The 17,724-nt window shown below is 41.7% G+C and overlaps 2 protein-coding genes and 1 long non-coding RNA gene across 3 annotated transcripts in view; 2 read left to right on the top strand and 1 right to left on the bottom strand.

Annotated features, from left to right (window-relative positions):
• The first annotated feature begins 8,720 nt into the window (after window positions 1-8,720).
• On the top strand, window positions 8,721-9,130 carry LOC129723924 (uncharacterized). Its single transcript, XR_008727844.1, has 2 exons — window positions 8,721-8,861; window positions 8,924-9,130. It is a non-coding gene; the product is annotated as an uncharacterized LOC129723924 (long non-coding RNA).
• Window positions 9,131-9,177: 47 nt separating this feature from the next.
• On the bottom strand, window positions 9,178-11,311 carry LOC129723923 (uncharacterized). The gene is made up of 2 exons (XM_055678421.1): window positions 11,231-11,311; window positions 9,178-10,898 (listed from the first exon to the last, which is right to left on the bottom strand). Exons 1-2 carry the CDS (start codon window positions 11,275-11,277, stop codon window positions 9,371-9,373), a joined length of 1,575 nt encoding a protein of 524 aa, XP_055534396.1. The 5' UTR covers window positions 11,278-11,311; the 3' UTR covers window positions 9,178-9,370.
• Window positions 11,312-14,936: 3,625 nt separating this feature from the next.
• Window positions 14,937-17,724, top strand: part of LOC129723382 (uncharacterized) — a 28,880-nt gene continuing 26,092 nt past the window's right edge. The window contains exons 1-2 of the mRNA XM_055677575.1: window positions 14,937-15,075; window positions 15,179-17,701. Of these exons, the coding sequence (XP_055533550.1) occupies window positions 15,221-17,701 (2,481 nt within the window). The 5' untranslated portion in view covers window positions 14,937-15,075; window positions 15,179-15,220. The remainder of the gene's footprint in view (window positions 15,076-15,178; window positions 17,702-17,724) is intronic.

Here is a 17,724-nt window from a genome sequence, read left to right as displayed (position 1 = left end):
GAGAAGAACCGCGCCAGGGGTCAAATGTTGGCCACGGCTGTGACTCGTCAGAGCATGGGTAGATATCGAGATGCAAGAGCCTGAAAAGAGACTCTATCGCCGGAAGAAACAACAGCATTGGGAGCGTATTCTTGCGGAGGCGGAAGGTTGCTTCTCCAGGCACGATGCGAGGAGCTTCTACAAGAAAGTCAACGGAATCAGGAATCGAAACGTGTCAGCCCCTGTCATTTATTTATTTATTTATTTATTTATTTATTTATTGAATTAAATCCATCCAACTAGCAGTCTTAATGAATAAGTGAGTGTATGTGTATGGCTGGGAAAAGCCACCTTGGAACTCCCTGGTAGGCGACTATCAGGGCGGCATAAAAACCCAGCATCTTTTTTAAAAAAACAAAAACATATACAGATATATTACAAAAATCCGATACAGATAACATAGATAAAGTCAAGATAAACAATGCACATTAATTAACTATACTTGAAATTAAAATTAGCATTTAGTCGATTTTAAACCAGGGCCATCCGACGAACAGGTTCATGCTGGCCATAATTCGTGCGGTGTGCGTTTGTCTGCAGTAATCGCTAATGACGTTGGGATGAAGAGGGCATTGCAGCTGAAGCATTGTCAAGATAGCAGGGCAGTCACAGCAACCAGTGAGGGTTTTGTGCACTGTCCTGGCCAGTATGTCCTTACGTCGCTCTTCAAGGGGATTTATCCCAACCAGCAGGCAAAGGCTTTCGTATGGCGGCAAATTATCAGGGTTCCTCCATGGCAATCCGCGACAAATCCTTCGGATAAAGAGCTTTTGAATGCGCTCGATTCGCTGTATCCAAAAATCGTAGTTAGGGTCCCAAACAACGCAGGCAGTTTCTAAAACTGAGCGTACCAGCGAGCAGTGGAGTCATGTGCAACGATAGGGAGGGGAACCTGATAACCGATAAAACAGAGGTGGTTAGGCGTTGGAAGGAACACTTCAGTGTGCTGTTGAACGGTGAGGGAAACAGTGGAGTCGAAAGGAGCAGGATGACTATTGAGAATGATGGTCAAGCTGTGGATCCACCATCCATGGACGAGGTGAAGAAAGCAGTGAAAGAGCTGATAAACTGCAAGGCAGCTGGGAAGGACGGCATTCCCGCCTCTTCAAAGTCGGGAGCGAACAGCTGTATCGTGTCATCCATCGGATCATGCTGAGAGTGTGGTCTGATGAAGAATTGTCCTCGGACTGGTTGGAGGGTCTCATATGCCCGATCTACAAAAAAGGCCATATCCTGGACTGTAGCAACTATCGGGACATAACTCTTCTCAATACCGTGTACAAAATTCTCTCCCGCATCCTGTTCCACAGACTGAGGCCGTTGCAGGAGACCTTTGTTGGCAAGTACCAGTGCGGTTTTCGAGGGGGACGCTCCACGATGGACCAAATGTTTACCTTGCGACAAATCCTCGATAAATTTCGAGAATACAACTTGCAGACGCACCATCTGTTCATAGATTTCAGGGCAGCGTACGATTCAGTCAAGAGAAATGAGTTATGGCAAATTATGATCGAACATGGCTTCCCAACAAAGCTGATTAGGCTGATACGTGCCACCCTTGAAGGTTCTATATCAAGCGTCAGGATAGCCGGTGAGATATCGGACTCGTTCGTGACGTTAGATGGTTTAAAGCAGGGTTAAAACTTATTGTTCAACATCGCATTGGAAGGTGCTATACGGAGGGCTGGTGTACAGAGAAGCGGCACCATCATTACGAAGTCGCACATGCTTCTTGGTTTTGCGGACGATATCGACATCATTGGTATCAACCGTAGAGCTGTGGAAGAGGCCTTCGGACCTCTCAGGAAGGAAGCTGCGAGATTAGGGCTTGTCATAAACTCTGCCAAAACGAAATACATGGTGGCTGGCAGAGTGCATGGTAGTCCGTCGGAGGTTTTTGCTGCGGTGGTGCTAGATGGGGAAACATTTGAAGTAGTCGACGAATTTATTTACCTGGGAACATTAGTGACATGTGACAACGAGGTTAGCCGTGAGATAAAGAGGCGGATAGCAGCCGCAAACAGGGCCTTTTACAGACTACGTAACCAGCTAAGGTCCCGCAGTCTGCAAATCCGTACTAAACTTGCACTCTATAAAACACTGATTCTTCCGGTGGCTCTCAACGGCCATGAATCATGGACGCTGAAAGAGGCTGATCGGCGAGCTCTTGGTGTTTTTGAGCGTAGGATTTTGCGTTCAATCCTTGGCGGCAAACTAGAAAATGGTGTTTGGCGCAGACGCAGGCCCGTAGGTACCGGGGGGGCTCAGCCCCCCCACGCGTTTGTATTGCCCCACCACGCAATTTTCTCATGTATGTGATTGATACTAAGTGAAAAAATCCAAAAGAAAAATCTGAAATATTAGCAATAAGCATTATTGAATAGTCACCGATTTTTTAGTGTTAACGGTATCAGTCATTTTTTTGGTCGATCAAATATGCCAAAAAGGATAAATTATTCAATCTTTTCGTGAGCCAGTGTCCTAACTTCCTGCAATATGATCTTGTGATTCATGTTCATGTTCAGTTCAATATATTTTGGCTGGACTTTTCCACATATCGGTAGCATAACCCAGACCGTTACCTAGCCCGGACAACTCTGTTCCGGCTCGGTCCGAAATAAAATCAGACTAAAAAAAATGTAGTCTGACCGGACATCGGACTAGGCATTCCACACTCTACCTGGTCTGATGGTAAACACTGATCAAACAAAGCCTATCGTAAAATTTAGAATTTGAGCTGACGGTTGAATCGCTCCATTCTCTCAGTATTTCTTCGCAGTAGATTCTCTAAGTATCGTTGGTTGACATCGATCGGCGACTCTCGAAGCTGGATTTATAACGCTGTAATTCCTTCAATGCATTTGTTGCTTCAGTGTAGAACTTTTAAAAACTCTCTTCTGTTCTTAGTTTCTCGATCGCACATGGCCGCGCCCTCAAGACATTTGAAAAAATTAAGTGTAAGATACATAGTTTGGAAGTTGTGGGTTCCATCATATTTTCAGTTAATTTAAGTTTCTACCTTCATGACTACATTTACTCTTTGAGCCAAAAGATACACAGTTATGCCTTGTTCAGACTACATCAGATATCACCTGATATCGCCAAATGATATCGGATATCACCTCAAGCGTTCACATTAGAGTGAGTTGATATGATTTGACATTTGCTTTGGTAATTGAAAAAAGAAGAAAACAAAAACAAGTCAAAGCTTAAACAAGACAACAAGAGCAATGGGATAGAGATGTCAGCGAGTTGGCTCGTACCAACGCGAACTCCGACAACTCTCATATGCAATTGTCAACATGTGCGGGATGAAAATAGCAAAAATCCAAGTATGATGACAGTTCTACAAGGTATGCTACATTTTTGGCTATCCACGCACACAAACAAATCTCGTTATGAAAAATTTCGCGTTTTGTATGGAATTCAGAACATTTTTGGAAATTTCTCGTTTTATGTTGTTTTATATCTGATTTTTTTAGTTGGAGAGTGAATCTCCAGTTGTAACACACTAGAAATTGATATTAATTTTTATTTAGTGAGCATAATCTTAGTCATTGCCATAGCTCATGACTTTTGTTACTGTATGAAACATAAGCGACTCTATTTAGAAGCGCTATTAGAGTACAAGAAAAAAACGAAAAGTGCAACAGTTCGAAATTTGTAGGGTTGTGTCAAATGTCTGTTGGCCGTGCTGCCAACTGCTTGAAAAGTGGTTATTATTGGTTTTCGAACATGATATCCGCGATAGCATGTAGCCGAGGTGATATCCGTTGACAGATCGATTGTATGGGATATCAGGTAATATGGATGGTGATATGGCCTCGATAGCACGAATCGCCTGATATCAGGTGATATGCGGTGTAGTGTGAACGGGGTATTACGCTAATCAATAGCGGTTTTCACGTCGAGCTCGAATACAAATACCTAGCCGTAACCTGTGTATTAGGTGTGGTGATTTTTTTTCCTGTCCATCTTGGAGTTCGTAGCAATCACGTCCGCGCGCTGTAAATCTCGTCGAATGAATGTCTAACGTCTCTCGAATCTTTGATTTCCACACGCATACTCTGGCAACCAAGGAAGAGAATATTCTCTATTTTCCTCTCTCTCTCTCTCTAGAACAAAACTTTAGATTATCGATCGTTGAGCACACGCACACACAGCTGGCGGACTAGGAAAGAAACAAACCAATACACACGGTATCTGTAGCTTATGTAGTGCGAGCAAATCACATTGAAAGCGGAGGGATTCAACGTAATAAATAACCGTGTGTGCATATGTTACAAGTATTTAGCTCCACTCTTAGAAATTCTTTCGGTAACAATGATATATGTATATACACCGTTTTTGTATGTTGATTTTATTTGTTATTCGGTTACATCGTCTCATCTCCCACATTCTTTCCCTTGTCTACTATCAACAAAAAATTTTGTAGATGATTTGGTCATCAAATCTCGTCGGTTTTCTCAAGTTACCTCGCTGACGTAAAGTTCTCATTCCAGATCCTTCGTCAGGTCTAGTCGAGACGTCCTCAGCATGTAGTTCTTGAGACATCGTGCCGTGGTCGTTCTGGTCGTTCCAAGTAGGCACTTCCAGATTTTCTCGTTCGATGCCTTCATCAGCCTCTGTTTGAGTATTATCGGATGATTTCTCTAACTCCGACATCTTCGGTTCAAGTTCTATATCAGGAGCTCTTTTGACGTCTCGCACGTTTCTGGCATATTGTACACCGCCCTTACTAAGCAGAACGACTTTCGGACCATCCCTTGCAATAACCGTGTATCGGTCCGAAGCAAAGGTAGGATCGGTTTTCGACCGTCTTTGCTGAGCCATTAGGACAACATCCCCGACTCTGATGTCTGATCTTCTTGCCCCATGCCTTGTATCCTCATAGCGATTACTTACTAGCTTTGCTTCACAGTCTCGGTCTCGTATGTCCGTGCGGTCCCATATTTTGGGAGAGGACGCATTCCAAAGACTCGGAAATGTGCCACGGTATTTCCACCCGACGAGCATCTCAAACGGTGTAACACCTAAGCGTGAATGTGAAACTAAGGTGTTATGATTGTGAACGTATCTTTGTAGGGCACTCTTCCAATTTTCACCATCAATTCTTGAGGCTGCCATCGCCTTGATGATGCCTTGATTCTGGCGCTATACCAAACCATTAGTCTGTGGACATAAGGGAATGGATTTCCGGACTCTGATTCCTTTATTCTCCCAATGCGAAATGAATGCTGAGCTTTGAAATGGAGGCCCGTTGTCGCTCTGTAGCACCAAAGGTCGACCCCATGGTTGGAAAACCTGGTTCAAAACGGCGTTAGTACTCTCCGCGTCTGTATTTTGCATTTCGATCACTACAAGATATCGCGAATACGTGTCCACAATTACCAGAAACTCGCCACTTCCAAACCCAGGAATACAGAGGAAATCTATCTGGATAACTTCCCACGGACCCTCAGGTAGATCTCGGCTGGATAGTGGAACCGGAGGGTTCTTTCGTGCCAGTACTGCACACGTCTTACAATTTTTAACAAACTGAATGACCTCTTTGGACATGCCCGGCCACCAAAAGAATTCTCGCATTATTCTTTTCATTGTGACTTCTCCAACGTGCCCCCCGTGAGCTGAAGCTATTGCTCTGATTCTAAGACCCTGGGGCAGCACAGTCCTATCATCTTTGAAGACGAGAGGGCCGAGGAAATGTAGTGACTTTTTCTGTGCTTCGAACTTTCGCAAACGATCTGGCCAGCGATTCGATTGAACTGCCAACCTAACGCCAATCAGCTCTTCGTCTTGAGCAGCGAACTTCTCGATCTCCTCCCAAGACATTTCCATGTTTCCGACGTCGAGAGTATACAGGAAGTTATTTGTGTCTTCTTCCTCGAACGGTTCTGCATCTTGGGTCGCTCTTACTAATCGTGACAAAGCATCAGCCACGTTTCGATCGCCTGGAACTCTCCTTACGACAAAATCATAGGGCTGCAATCTCAGCGCCCATGTTTCGGCTCGTGAAATCGCCCTTTTACCAAGGCGGTGATTTGTGTTGAAAATGAATTCGTTCGCTTCAGCATCAGTATAAATGACAAATGATCGACCAAGCAAATAATACGTGAACCGTTCTACCGCCCACGCAACTGCGAGTGCCTCTTTCTGAGTATGAGGGTACCGACGTTCTGTTATCGTTAAGGCCTTCGACTCACAAGCTATTATTCTGGGTACGGCCGCCTTGTTGTGTTGAACTACCACCGCCCCTAGGCCGATGGGAGAAGCATCAACAAAAAGTTCAATTGGATCCGTTGCGCTGTAATATCCAAGTTCCTTAATCGTCTTTAGAGCATCATTCCGCAAAAAGTTGAACTCCAATTCTTCCTCATTGGTCCAATAGAACCTGTTCGAGTTCGCTAGTGTTCTAAGGTGTTCTGTCTTGTCAGCGCGGTTCACTATGAATTTGTCAGTAAAAGTTACCAAGCCTAGGAAGCTTTTAACCTCTGAACAAGTTGTTCGTCTCCTGAAGTCCTGAATCGCGCTTATCTTTTCGCTTTCTACTCGCCACCCGTTTGCGGTTAGAACAAAGCCAAGGAACTTGACAGTTTCACTACCGTAAACACTTTTAGATTCGTTAATCCTGACATTATGATCACGAAGCCGGGACAATACTACTGCTAGGTTGGCGTCATGTTCTTCCTTTGTCTTTCCAAACACTAGAATGTCATCTAGGTAGTTTCTAACGCCTTCACATCCACCCAAGATAATTGTTTGCAGTACTTCCTGGAAGATGTCAGGCGCATTGCACAAGCCAAAAGGCAGTCTGACACACCGGAATACTCCAAACTCCGTGAAAAAATTCGTGAGGTGACGCGAGTCACGATCGAGCTCGATATGGTAAAAAGCGTGAGACATGTCAATGGTTGAAAACCAGCATGACCCATCCAGTTCTGCGAGAATCTTTTCTAGTGTTGGCATTGTGAATGGGGTCCTGCATATATATCGGTTTGATCCCCTCAAATCGACCACTAAGCGGATATCGTCTTTCCCCTTAGGTACGACGAGCATAGAGGAACAGAAAGAGGCATCCATTTCATTGGAAACCGGTTCAATTATATCTGCTGCCACTAACTGTTCCAGACGTTGTTGAACTAAAGACTTTACGGCCATTGGAACGTTTGTAAAGATGTTCCTACATGGAGGAGCATTCCTGTCGTAGCTTATTCTTACCGGAGGAATGTTAAATTTGGGGAACGGTCCCTCGATAAACGCAATATCTACTGGTTTAGCGTCCGCTGTGAGGCGTCCAATAGTCACCGGAACTTTCAGCCCGAGCATCAATACACTATACCTTGATGCCGTTGTCTTGCTTAACAGTGAACGAATCTCTCTAACAACATAAAACTTTTCTATAAGCGTCGGTCTGTCTTCAGATATAAAGAGGTAAGCCTCAAAAGTAGCTACCACCGGTATATTTCCACCGACGGCGTAAGCCTTGAGAGATCTGTCGGCTCGATCCTGTATATTGAACACCCCTTTTTTATAATCCTCGTTAGCCAACAATCTCCGAAATGATTTTTCGGTGAAGGTGTTGACTTGTGCACCGGAGTCAATTAAGAACTCACACGGTAATCCTGCTACTTTCGCTGAAATAATGCCTTCATTTGGTGAATATCCTACTACTGCGACCTCTAATTCATTACTTGGTTCCACTTTTTGACCTCGTTTCTTTTCTTCCGCCGGTTCATTTGAGGATTTTTCTGCGACTACGTCGAATGCACGAAACTGTTCAACCTATTAAACCGAAAATTTAAACTGGTTTATCAAAAGTATAACTACGTATTCTAATGTACACGAATTTAATGGTTCTTGTTACTCTCATATGAATGTCATAAGCTAAGGAAATTTGCAAGGCACAAGTAAATACCATAGAGAATAATGTTCCCTAAACTGAGTAGGTTTTTAATATGCCGTTGATTTTAAATGTTTAATTTGAAAAAAAAAATTCGGCCAAATAGGACCGCCATTCTACAGTAATTTTTTAAGTATATAGGCTATCCGATTATTCCGTCAGATTGATTTCAATAGTATATAAGAACCTATTTATCGTAAAACACTTACTTATTCCAAACCTAAAATACCAAAAAATGTTAGCGTTAGCGCGGAACAAATTAATAATTTATTGTTAAAGACCTAGGGGTAAAACACTATCGATATATTGCGAAATATTTCGAATATTAAAAATTATTTACCGTTCCATTTTTGGGCACCCCTCTATCTATACCATAGCTCATTGCCGTTACATCAAGCGTTACATTATCGTTGGAGGATGTCAATTGATAGATAAACGATAATATATTAAAATATATCAACCAATATCGTGTAATATTATCTAAATATTTTTCATAAAAATAAAGATGTCTAGCCCCTAGTTCAAGACAGAAATCCTAAACATACGTTTTGCTTAAAATTGAACGAAATAAGTATTCATATCGGTTTTTTAAATAAATTTACCATACATCTCAAATATAAATAATAGGAATTCAAAATTCTTTAACTCTCCGTTACATTTCGTTGGCAGACAATCTGAATCGATTTCCTTTCATCGATTCACTCGATTATTTCTATTTAATCGATTCAACTGTCAAAGCATTTTATTTTATGTTTTGCTGTCATTGTCGGTCAACAGCAGAAAATATAACCGTTCGTAGTCATCAAGCTCCGGTATTTTTGAAATAAGCTTGTTTATTTCGTTAAATAAAAGCGTATTTGAGTGAAAATGATCACAGAAATTGCTCGTGATTTGGAGGCTCCGAATTTCATCTGTGAAAATTGTCGCAGACCTAACTTGGTGCGATTATATTTAGTCACTTAACATGTTGTTTTTTGGTTTCAGAAATGCACATGTGGTCAGTCAAGGATTTGTTCCCTCCAAGGCAATCAAACTAGAATCACCATTTGTGGTATTATTTGAAAAGACGGCGTAATTTTCGGTATCAATATATGCGCTACTGATACAAAAATTTCGATATATGTGCGACAGGAAGATAATTGAGAGAAAACCGACTTTCTGGCTAAGAACATGCACTTTTCGTTTTGTTTTGTTTTTATTTTTTTTTTTTCATATGAAGGAAATAATGATTTAGGTATCTTCAGCAATTTTTTTCAGTTTGACGAACAAATCACGTTTCATTACGTCAGTAAAATCACTTGTTTTGCGGCTAAAGAATTTCGATATATCGACTGAATACAAAAGACAAATAATGGAATAACATTAGAATTATAAAACCCATCGACTTATTAGAAAAAAACAAGAACCATGTCATTCGCTGCCTAAGCAAAATCAAATTTCTAGAGCACCACTTACGATTTCGGATGGTTCAGCAACATGCTCTTTCTTGTCTGCTACGACAGTGGCTATCTTCTCTGTTATCATTCCTTTTGTCTCCTGCTTGCGACTGTTCGGTGGTGCTGACTGATCTGGAAATCGACAGGCCCGTTTGTAGTGGCCGATTCGGCCGCAGTTACGGCACACCTCCTGGTTAACAAATGCTCGACAATCATTGGGAAGGTGGTACGGATTATTACATCTCCAGCATTTCCCTTCGTGCGATAGATTGGATCGTGTACTGCCTGCTGCATTACGATGTTGATTTCGAGAAGCAGAAGCTGTTCCTCTACCGTTATATGGATGAAATCTATTTCGAATGACCGGGTTCTTTGGGTAATCCGCTCTGATAGGAGCGACCAGCGCTGGCTTTTGTATCCCGTGCTTAAGGTTAAAGTAGTCTTCGTTGATCTGAATGGTTTCTATTTCCTTTACAGCATTCATCAAGTCAATAACGGTTCCCCTGCGGTTCAAAATGCGTAAAGCGGCTTTACGTACTTCGCGGTTTGCTGCGTGGCCGGCGACGCATTCGATAATTTCCTCTAGCTCCTTATTTTCGGTGTAATCGCAAAGCCTAGCAGTAGATGCCACTCTATTCACGAATGTCAAGTCTGATTCCTCCGATTTTTGCGTCATAAACGCAAGCTTTCGCCGTTGCAACATAATATCGGATCCTGACGCAAAATATAATTTCATTCGGTGCAACGCATTCGAGAAAGGGTGCGTTTTCTGATCGGGTGCCCCATCTGTTGATTTTGTGTTGTTATAAATCCCCAATAGGCGTGACCCAGCTTTGATCCGGAATAGGACAAATTTTGTTTCCTCATCCTGGATTCCAGCTAGCTTCATTGAGTCACACAAGAGATCTTTCCACAATTCGTAACAGTGTCGAGTTATTTCTTCTTCATCCACAAGTGGTTTGCATTCGGGAATCGTTAGCGACGAAACGGACAACTGGTTAACGGACGAAATGAATCGAGATTCCTGCAAGGTCACTGACGGATCAACCCGTTCCGTATTGGCGTGTTCTGTCGTTCCCACGAAATCTTCGCTGCGGTCTTCTACAACGTTGTTTGCCTCTTGGAATTCTTTCAAAATAACAGCCGGATCCGCTCGGCGGGTACTAGAGTGCTTTGGCCCTCCGTCAAAATCCGAGCTTTCGTTCTCTGCGGCGTTGTTGGCTGTTTGAGATTCCTGTGAGCTAGATGTATGATCAGCTTGACGCACACTAAAGTTCGGTGTAGCTCCATTCATACTAAGGCAGCCATTTTCTGCAGTAATAATGGCCGTTTGCAATGCAGAAACATTGGCCTGCAGTTCCGCTTTTTCTGCTCGTTCTTTCGCTAATTCTTCCAACAAGGCTGTGGTTTGGATTCTTTCTTCTTCCAGCTGCTTTGCTAACGATTTTAGCGTAAATGCTTTCTGACGAGATTTCTCTCCCGTGTTCATGTTCTTCTTCTTCTTTTTCTTGTTCGGGGAGTCACTGAAACAGACAAAACATTTTTTTGTTTTCAAATTCATTTTTAGACAGTTTTATCTAATTCAATCTTTGCTCTTCCGAAATTGCATTTTCTTCGCTTGAATCAATCATCATTGCATGATGCAAATCCGCCCTTCCGTCGGATGCATTTTTTTTTAACCAGCCGCCCTTCCGTCGGCCAGTTTCTTATTTATTTTAATTTCAATTTTGCTTACCGCCCTTCCGTCGGAAAGCAAAGTGTGCAAATCCGCCCTTCCGTCGGAAAGCCAAGTGTGCATATCCGCCCTTCCGTCGGATGCAAACTTTTCTTGATGTTTTCAAATTGTTTTACTAACCTCCGGGGAGTGACTGCGCCATTGTGGTGATTTTTTTTCCTGTCCATCTTGGAGTTCGTAGCAATCACGTCCGCGCGCTGTAAATCTCGTCGAATGAATGTCTAACGTCTCTCGAATCTTTGATTTCCACACGCATACTCTGGCAACCAAGGAAGAGAACATTCTCTATTTTCCTCTCTATCTCTCTCTAGCATCAAAACTTTAGATTATCGATCGTTGAGCACACGCACACACAGCTGGCGGACTAGGAAAGAAACAAACCAATACACACGGTATCTGTAGCTTATGTAGTGCGAGCAAATCACATTGAAAGCGGAGGGATTCAACGTAATAAATAACCGTGTGTGCATATGTTACAAGTATTTAGCTCCACTCTTAGAAATTCTTTCGGTAACAATGATATATGTATATACACCGTTTTTGTATGTTGATTTTATTTGTTATTCGGTTACATCGTCTCATCTCCCACATTAGGGTGCCAATGAAAATCAATTTTTCGAATTTCGTTTAACGATAGGGCTCAAAAGTTTCGTCTCCTCGAAAAAAATCATCAAAAAAAAATTTTTTTCCGATAAGGTACACCAGATCTCGACATTTCGTGCATTTTTTAGACATTTGGCATAGGAAAATTCGATATCGACGATTTCATGAACTTTTTCCTGTGCATTTCAACAGTCAGAAAGTTGAAACATTGATCGCTTTGAGGGGCTTGTTCCCAAAGGCCGATTTAGCTGAAATTTTTCATGGGGACTTTTGAACCCTACCGCTAAACGATATTCGAACGACCTTTTTTCATACATCTCACTGGCGCCCTACTGTAAATCTTCCATTACTCGTCAATTGAGGTGAGTATTTTTACGGCTGGGTATTTGAATACAAGCTCGATATGAATACAAAGTAAGTGTACGAAGCTCTTACTCAGTTAGAGTAAAACTAGCTGAACCAACGTAAAAAATTGGTCCCCTGAAACTCAATTACACAATGTAAACCTGCTCATTAAAGTTAGCAAACTCATTAAAATTTGTAGATTTTCTTTTCTTATATAAGGAGGTTTTTAACCACAAGCTGGCTCGCCACTGTAAGACAGAAATGATAAAACTTATATCCCTGCTTTATTTCAATTATACGCACATTCGCAGTTTCGTTTTTTTTTTTTCGGAATATAAACCCGGAAAACCGGATGCTCGAGAATAAAGAAATTCTTACGGGACACCCCTAACGCTTATTTGAAAATAAATGAGCTTCTGAATCTTTAGGTGCTAAAACAATTGAAATGGGACGAAAACTGCAAACAAACAACTGCAAGAATTTTAATTTGTGAGTACCCGGGTACTCCGTTAGACGCGTAAAGATCCTTTTTTTGTCGAGCACATAACGGTTTTAAACTGCTTACTTCACTAAAAAAACGTTTTATTAAATAAAAACTCTCTGCCCCCCCACGCAAAACGGAGTGGCTACGGCTCTGCGCAGACGCATGAACCATGAAGTGTACCAGGCATACAAATCGGCGGATATAGTCAAGCGGATAAAACACAGCAGGCTTCAGTGGGCTGGGCATGTAGCGAGAATGCCGGATGAGCGTCAAGCGAAGGCTATATTTAGCAGGAATCCCGATAGAGGTCGTCGACTTCGGGGCAGACGCCGCACTCGTTGGATGTGTGCTGTCGACGAGGATGCACGCGAAATAGGTGTTAGGGGCGATTGAAGGATAGCAGCCCAAGACCGAGGGACATGTCGACGTATTCTGGATTCGGCACTGGATCGATAATCGATCTGTCGCCTTAAAAGTAAGTAAGTAAGATGGGCTGTCAAACTTATTGTTCAACACGCATTGGAAGGTGCAATACGGAGGGCTTGTGTGCAAAAAATTGGCATCCTGAATAATAAGTCTCTTATGTTCCTAGGTTTTGCGGACGATATCGTCATCGTAGAGCGGTGGAAGAGGCTTTTCCACCTCTCAGGAGGAAAGCTGCTAGAATACGAATTGTTAAACTCTGACAAAATAAAATAATAGTGGCTGAGGCTGGTAAGTTATTGGGAAGTCGGTTTAAACTAATATAATGCAAGCCCAACACGCCATATTCTACCAGCTCTTGTAAGAACATAACCTCAAATGATAAACAAAAACCAGATCTATATCTATATTTCCTATTTCATATTCATTTTCTTATCAGTAATAAATCTAGTAGCTGCATAAAAAAAATTCTTCTTCTTCTTCTTCTCCTCTCTGAACTAAAGCCAAATTGGCTTATGTGCTGTTCTTGTTTTTTGTTAAAGACTTCACAACCAGCTGTTAGTGTACAGCACAATTATTGCGAGAAAAGCGCTACGGTTCTATTGACACTAACAGCACAGACAAACTGATGTGCCACTCGATGACAATAGACCATTTTACGAACTGACAGGTGTCACGGATCCTGCTGATATTGATGTTGCTTTTACGTGCGTTATCTTAGCGGTTCTAAGCTTTCTGTCAAAATTTCATTCATGAATTGGGTTTATAAACGTCTCGTAAAATGGTCTATTTTGGGCAGAAAAACCGCTGGTGTCGCTATAAGCAAGCATGCACACTTAGAGTGTCCCAAAATTGCACAAGTCTGGGGCTCACCCTCCGGATGATAGAAAATGGTGTTACAAACAAACTTTTGTTCGGCGGCAGCTCTAGAAAATGATGTTTTCAACTAGCCCCGATGACTTTTTTGAAAAAATCGGTTTTTCTCATGTTAAATCCAAAAAACATGTCCAGTTATTCAATTTTCCATGAAACCTAATCCTTTTATATTTTTTACAGGTTCCTTAGGGTCCAAACTGTAAGGGAAAAATTCGTTTCGGATTGTTTATCGTCAATTTGTTTTCCTAAAAAAAAATTATCGTTTGGAAAAGAAATTTTTCAAGTATACTTTGACATTCAATCAATAAAATTGGGTATTAAACCTAATGCTCTCACCAACTGAATACCATTAAAAGTTGAAAATTTTATGGGGAAGAACATTGCCAAAGACTACATGGCTCTAAAATTACTTGATTTTGAGTTATTCGTGATTTACTGTGGAATAAAAAGTTGAATTTTAATGTTGGCTATTTAGGAAGTCGAATGTAACAAGTAGTTGATTTAGTTCACCTAAACCGACTGATTAGAAGCTGATCAAACACTTAGAAATATATTATTCGACCTATGTTCAGCCGTCAGCTGAATAAGATTAGTTATAAACACGTTTATTTAGCCAAAAAATGCTTCTTGAATGTTTTGTCGCCCTTCACTAAAAACTTGATTTAAATAATTTTATCGATTTATACAAGAGATTGAATTCTTGCCATGAGTTTTGTAAGTCTTTTCGAAACCAATGGTGTAGTAAAACGATTTGTTTACAATTCGTTAGTTACGCCCTAATCGCGAATCACTCCGGAAATATCAGCAACACCGTCAACGCGAATCGCAGACGCTATCACTGTAAAATAATAATATCAATAAGAAAACATTTTCACATTTTTGCCAGGGCAAATAAAGTAAATCTATACTTTCGTTTACATGTATTACTTAATAGATGAACTATGCTAAAATTAGACTTTGAAAGACACAAAAAGTAACTATCATTGTCCGTTATGCTAAAATTGTTAAATCGTTTTAGGAAAACCGAAAAATCTGGCATCTCTGGTGCCAACCCTTATTTTAGCTCTATTCGGAATATTTTAGCTATTAACTGACGTTCAGGTTCAGCATCACGGTGAAGCCATGAATTCTGACAACGCAGAGAAAACAGAAACATAGCTTTCGCGTTCGGTGTATTTCGCTATAATTTCAACTTTATTTTGTATTTTTCGCATTGAAACTCCATTTTTCCAAGGTAATTTTGTACCAGAATTGCTGATTTTCTGTTATACTTATGAAAAAAAGTTTTGCTAGCACAACAGAACTAGTTTAACTCTTATCAATTTTCCCCCCTTTAGCTTCTACCGCTTGTCCAACGGAACGTGAATGATCCTACCAAAATGAGTGCAAATGAAGAACAACCAAGCAGCAGTAATAATTCAACAACGTTCATCGACATAACTGACGATGATAGCTCGTTAATATCGCCATCGGCTGTGGGAGTCGGTAAACCTTCTGCTGATACCATAATGAGCGATGATGAGGGAAAAGTGTTGACAACCCTGGAACCTCCCAAATCGACGCCGGTGGTTGCAAAAGATAAGGCAAGTATCCAGCCAATACCTACAGCCGTCAAAAAGACTAGCGTAAGTAAGGTGGGTAACGGATCCGAACTGACATCAACGCAAAAGGACGATTTACTAGCCAAAATGAAAAGCCGACTGAGCAAACAGATCGATTTGAAAATGGTGCCAACAACACCCAAAAAACAAACGCAACATCAACAATCTACGCATCATGATTCAAGCGGTTCCATTGAGATTCCTCACGATTTAATTCTGAGCAGTGACATACCTGCAACACCACTTTCGAGTGCTGCTGCGAAAGGAGAACTTGAAGATCACGATCTGATTGCGATTCTTGAGGGTGATGATGTAGAGATTACGGAAAATGCTACTGAAATTGAAGTAACTGTTGGTCGAGATGCAGGTTATAACGATGGACAAGTGTTGGAAGAGATCCAGATTTCATTTATTGATGAACAAGAAGTGGAAAACGAACAAAAAGAACGCGAGAAAGAAATTGCTATGCGTCAGATGGCAAATCTACCGGCTCTTCCAAAAGGAAGAAGACCAAGGATTGCTAATACATCAACACCCTTGGCAACAACTAAAGGACAAGCTGCAATTAAAGGGCAAACCACGATCAAAGGGCAAACGACGATTAAACCAGTGCCTCGGCCAATCCTTATTCCCAAAAAAGAACCAGAAGATAGTAGTACAGTTCCCGATACGAAAAAAATAACCTCTGCTTCTAAACCTGTTCTCCAAACATCTTCAATTCTACCAAAAACTCCTACAAAAATGGTACCCTCTCCAAACAATAGCTCTTCTCCACGAGATAGTAAACAATCTCCAAACGAACTAATTAGTGCTTTGGTTTCCGATTGGGATGATGAACCTTTGGGTGTTAAAGAGGAGCCAGTGACCACCAAACCAGTATCCAAGTCGAATACTACTCTTCCGATGGCTCCGCCCCCACCGCCTGTAGAGCCACCTAAACGTTCACGAATTATCAAAAAGAAAATTATCTGGGATCCGGACAATCCCGAAACCCACATGTCTTTTGCCAGTTTTGTTAAATCTAATCGGACGAAGGATGTGGAAAGTCCGAAGTTGAAGTTAGAAGAAGCTCCGAAACTATCACCTCCAATAATTCGACCGCCAGGTTCCGGCATTCGACGAAAGCGAGCTGAATCTGTGGCAGTTCATATGATAAAAGATCCTCCTTATAACCCTCCTTCGTACTTCAAACGAGCACGAACACCAGAACCGGTCAAGAAACAAGCAAGCACGGTCCTCAACAGTAATGCCCCGAAAAACTCCAATGCAACGCGTAAGAAAAAAAGCGAAATAGAGAAGCTTCTTGGAGATGAAGGAGCGATCAACATGCTGTATGATGTGGAATGTGAAAACAGTAATAAGGACTTGTTGAAAGATGCCGACATTGCCCTAGACTCAGATGACGAAGACGAAAAATTGTTAGCTAAAGCAAAAATAATCACCGATGCAGTTATCAAGCAAGGAACATCCCCAACCGATAGTGCAGCAAACGCTCCGAGGTTCAGAACGAAACGTGCACCCACACCACAGCTGACTTCAACAAGTCCCTCGCCAACAGCAGCACCGACTACGACGATTACCTCTACGGTTCCAACTGCCAGCCAACGCAAAAGTGGTGGAACTGCCTCCAATGGAGCTAACAATCGTAAACGTAAACAAACATCGTCAGCTTCGGAAGATTGGGATTATGTATTTAACGCAAGAAAAACCTGCGATGATGATATGATTATTCGTCGACGTTCTAATAGCTCATATTCCAGCTCCACAAGCCCTCGGAGATTAAGTGTAGAACAAACTGCTGCAGCGACGAATGAGAGTCCGGTCACTGATCAGCAAAGCAATTCCGGATTCGAATTTGTCAAACCATCCGACAAAAGTTCTTCAAAGGGTGTTTCCAGCTTTAAAGTAGACTCATCACTTGTTGCCGACATGAAAGGAAAGCTAAGCAAAGTGCTTGGAGGCAGCAAGTCCCTAAAGGATGACACTCTAAACATATCGATTCCGTCTCCACAACAGCCACCTGAAAAGCGAGCTAAAATCTCTCCTAAAGCCAAGGTTCTGTCCAAAACTGATGGCGTTACAACTGTGAAGATCAACGAGAAGGAAATTACATCCGCCACAGTGTCAAGCGGTGAAACACTGCAGAATAAGTTGAATGAGTTGAAATTACACGAAATTAGTTGTAATTTGATCAGCAGTTACGCTGAAATCGTTTTGGCACCCAGGGAGACAAAATTGAAAGACGTTTTCACGATAGAAGTGAGTGGTTTTAGTAATCATTT

Source organism: Wyeomyia smithii, chromosome 2 (genome assembly GCF_029784165.1).
Source record: "Wyeomyia smithii strain HCP4-BCI-WySm-NY-G18 chromosome 2, ASM2978416v1, whole genome shotgun sequence".
Taxonomy (NCBI): Eukaryota; Metazoa; Arthropoda; class Insecta; order Diptera; family Culicidae; genus Wyeomyia; species Wyeomyia smithii.
This window is presented reverse-complemented; position numbering and strand designations above follow the sequence as displayed.